At 63.8% G+C, this 3,814-nt stretch overlaps 1 protein-coding gene across 1 annotated transcript in view; it reads right to left on the reverse strand.

Moving 5' to 3' along the window:
• Positions 1-689: 689 nt before the first annotated feature.
• SSRP1 (structure specific recognition protein 1) overlaps positions 690-3,814 on the reverse strand; it is a gene marked incomplete at its 5' end in the record, with an annotated part of 5,149 nt that continues 2,024 nt past the window's right edge. Inside the window, 8 exon segments of the mRNA XM_008632516.2 lie at positions 690-1,088; positions 1,366-1,546; positions 1,668-1,750; positions 1,977-2,147; positions 2,406-2,529; positions 3,024-3,069; positions 3,160-3,298; positions 3,724-3,809. Coding sequence (XP_008630738.1) covers positions 1,020-1,088; positions 1,366-1,546; positions 1,668-1,750; positions 1,977-2,147; positions 2,406-2,529; positions 3,024-3,069; positions 3,160-3,298; positions 3,724-3,809 — 899 coding nt within the window.

A 3,814-nucleotide genomic window follows, 5' to 3' on the forward strand; every position in this document is an offset into this window, starting at 1 on the left:
GAGGGGCCGGAGCCCTCCAGCGCCCCCCGGATCGCCCTCGGGGGCGGGAGCGGCCGGGCAGGACCCCCCGGGCACCCCCGGACCCAAAATCGTCCCGTTCCCGGTGTCCTTCAACCGTGGGGCAGCCGCCAGAGGGGCAGCAGTTCATAGTTAGGTGGAGGTTGCTGTGACAATAGAGCCCCCCCACCATTTGGGGGTCCAGGGCCCCTTGTGCCCAGGGGCAGCAGTGCATAGTTAGGTGGAGGTTGCTGTGACAATAGAGCCCCCCCACCATTTGGGGGTCCAGGGCCCCTTGTGCCCACCGGAGACCCGCGGCTTCCGCCCCGGGGGGCTCCTGCTTCCCCGCAGCCCCATCCCAGCGGTGCCAGTAAAGGCAGTGGAAGGAGGGGGGAAGAGGCAGCCATGGGGGACCGGGAACTGGCCGCAATCAACACCGGAGGGGAAACGGGACTTAATCGGATCAACCCCCTCACGAGGGAGGTAGAAAAACCCCCAAATGGCATCAGGATCGAGCGAGGGGCTGTAATTAGGAGCCCTGATGGCTGAGCAGGGGCTGGGGGCCGCTAATGGAGGGTGGGGAGAGAATGAAGTCAGCCCTGGAAGCGGTTCAAGGAGGGGAACGAGCTCCCGGATGGCTGCAGGAAGGAAGGAGGGATGGGGGAGCCAGCCCCACACCCACACAAACACCATCAGTGGGATTTTTTTTTTTATTCAACCCGAGTTGCCATGTGAACGGACCCAAAATACAAAAAAACAACACCAAAAAAAAACCAGCGAGGGAAGGAAAGAAAAGGAGAGAAACCCAAGTGTTTAGAAAAAATAAATTGATGGGGAACAGGAGTGAGGGACTGAGGAGCCTCTGGCACCTCCAGCCGCCACGGGGTGCTGGGGGGACAGGGGAGCCTGGCCCCGCTCCGGGAGGGAGCCTCCGGGAGCCCAGGATGCCGGGCCCTGCCGCGGGGCCGGCCCGCCCAGTCCTCTCCCCACCGGGAACCAGCCTGGAGCCAGCTGGGACGGGGCTAATCCGAGCCGGACGCCGAGTCCTCGGAGCTGGGGGGCGGGCTGGCAGCGCCCTCGTCCTCTGAGTCCTGCGGGCGGGGACGGAGAGGTCAGCAGGGGACAGTGAAGGCAGGGCAGCATCCCCCACTCCTCCCGTGGCCCCACTGCAGGGACAGCGTGATGGTGCTGGCCTGGGGATAAGCCCTGAGGGATGGCCAAATACCACGGACACGAGGTACCAGGAGGACCCAGCCTCTCCAGCAGAAGCCACCAGGATGTTCCCCGAGGGGAGAGGGGCGGGGACCCTCCCAGACAGTTGTTTCCCAGGGAAGAGGGGCCAGGACCTCCCCCAGTTGTGACCCCCACCTCCTTCTTGCTCTCTGCAGAGGAACTCTCGTCGCTGGACACGAACTCCTTGCTCTTGAAGCTGTCACTCATGCCTTTAGCCGGGGACTTGGAGGACGAGGACTTGGAGGTGGCACCTTTCTTGTCCCCTTTCCCCTTCACCTGCTTCTCCTGCTTCTTCTTCTTCTTCTTGGACCTCTCCCTGCGTGGGGTTGGGTGGGCAGAGGGGAGAGCAGTGGCGTTACCTGGCTGGCAGCGCTGGCCCCGGGAACAGCCCGATTTTGGGGGGCCAAGCCCTGCCGGCCCCTTGCCAGCACGCTCACCCCCTGTGGCTGTCAGCCTTGCTGTACTCCTTCATGGCCTTCTCGTAGTCCCGCCTGGCGTCTTCCGCCTTCCGATCCCACTCCTGCGGCCAGAGCACGGGGGCAGCGAGGCCCCCCCTCCCCCTCCCAAACCGCCCACCCTGCTCCCACTTCTGATCACCCAGCTCACCAGCCCGAGGACGTCCCCGCCCCTTCCCAACTCCCCACCAGTGCAGCTCCATGCTCCCAGGAGCAAGGAGGGGTTTCCCACGTCCGGCCTCCCCTCCTGTACCAGGCCCAGCTCTGCCCCCTGGGCCTCCCACCCCTCACCTCCTTCTTCTCCTTGGACATGGCCTTCCAGAGCTCCCCAGCCTTCTTGGACAGGTCAGTGATGCTGATGCCAGGGTGGTCCGACTTGATCTTCTCCCGGCTGGCATTCAGCCAGAGCATGTAGGCCGACATCGGGCGCTTGGGAGCATTGGGGTCCTTCCCCTTCTTGCTCTGGGAGGTGGAGAACACCCATGGAACCCCAACGCACCCCTCACCCAACACCTCGGAACAACGACCAGGACAGGCTGGGCACGGGAACAACGCGCCCTTGGGAGAGGCTCAGCCCGGACCCATCTGGAGCAGCAACGCCAGGCCTGGACAACAGCTCCGGCCAGGGCTGCAGAGGCTGAGGTGAGGCAGCTCAGGCGGGGCTGTGCCCTGCCTGATGCTGCTCCAGGAGCTGCTCCTGCTCCCGGAGCAGCCCCTCACCTCCGGCTGCTTCTTGCGGGGCTTGCGGTCCTGGACGATCTTGGCCTTCTTGGCCGGTTTCTTCTCGTCCCGGTCGCTGTCGCCGTCACCGCTGGAGGAACTGGCCGAGGCGTTGCTGTCGAACCTGCACAGGGGCACCGGCCTCGGAGCTGCCCCCAGACACCACAGCCCCGAGGAGGCTTCCCGGGCTGGAGCTGCCGTGCTCCCGCTAACAGCCCTCAGGGGAGTCGCCGTCCACGAGCACGGCTCACTCTGCTCTGCTTCCCGGACGTTTGGAGCTCTCGGGGAAACAGGGCTCCTGCCACCACTCCCACCCATCCTCACCCCAGCCTGGGGCCTTAACCCTCCTCCCAGCTGTTCTCTTTCCCGGACAGAGCAGCCAAGGCCTCCCCAGGAGCCCTTGGTCCCTTCCAGAACTCTCTCATACTGCCTAATGCCATTACAAGGGAGCAAGCCCAGAACTGCCCCAGCTGCCCAACATTCCCAAATCCAGGGCTGCACATTCCCAAATCCAGGTGATCCCATTCATGCTGTGAGCATCTCTCAATGCTCACACAGCCCTAGAACAGCACCTTCTTACAGGGCCTCTGGACAGAGCCCTGCCCGGCCTCTACTCACTCTTCAGCCACGTCGTCATCCTCTTCTCCAGGGTTGAAGGACTCATCTGGAGGAGAAAGCGAGCACTCAGTGCTTCAGATCCTCACGAGGAACAGGAGCTGGAGCACCGCAGCAGCCCCTCAGCCCCAGCCCTCACCTGTCTCCTCCCCGGAGCCGTCACTGCTGTCGTTGGCATTCTCCTCCCGGATCTTGCCCTCCTCCTTCATCCTCTCCAAGTAGGCATCATGCTGGTCCTCGTCAGAGTCGGCATATTCATCGTAGCTCTGCTTCATTCCCTGCAGAGAGGCAGGGTGAGAGCTGCTCCCTGTGCCCCCCAGGCACACTGCCCCTCTGGAACACAGCCCTGGGTGAGCACGGCCCTGGGCATGCACAGGGCAGGGGCCAGACACGGCCACATCCCCTCCTTCCCCCCTCAGGGCCCCGGAGAGAGGGGCAGAGCAGTTATGGGGGTTACGGGGGGCCCTCGCACACCACGCTGGGGTTACTGGGTTAGTCAGAGACCACCACGGCCATGCACAGGAAACCTGCACCAGGAGGAGGAGGAGGAGGAGAAAGAGGAAGGGATATCACACGGACCTTTTTCCTCTACAAGGGCAAGGAGAGAAAAGAGAGGTGAAAAAAGGAGGGAAAAGCAGCCGGATTCTGGGAGAAGGCGGTGCTGGCGCCAGCGGGCGCGAGCCCGGCCCCGCGCGGCCGGTACCTCCTTCAGCCCCCGGTTCTTGATGTTCAGCTTCTTGGCATTGACGAAGTCGAAGAGCTTCCCGTACTCCTCCCTGTGGGAGAAGGCACGG

Source organism: Corvus brachyrhynchos, unplaced genomic scaffold (genome assembly GCF_000691975.1).
Source record: "Corvus brachyrhynchos isolate BGI_N302 unplaced genomic scaffold, ASM69197v1 scaffold624, whole genome shotgun sequence".
Lineage (NCBI taxonomy): Eukaryota > Metazoa > Chordata > Aves > Passeriformes > Corvidae > Corvus > Corvus brachyrhynchos.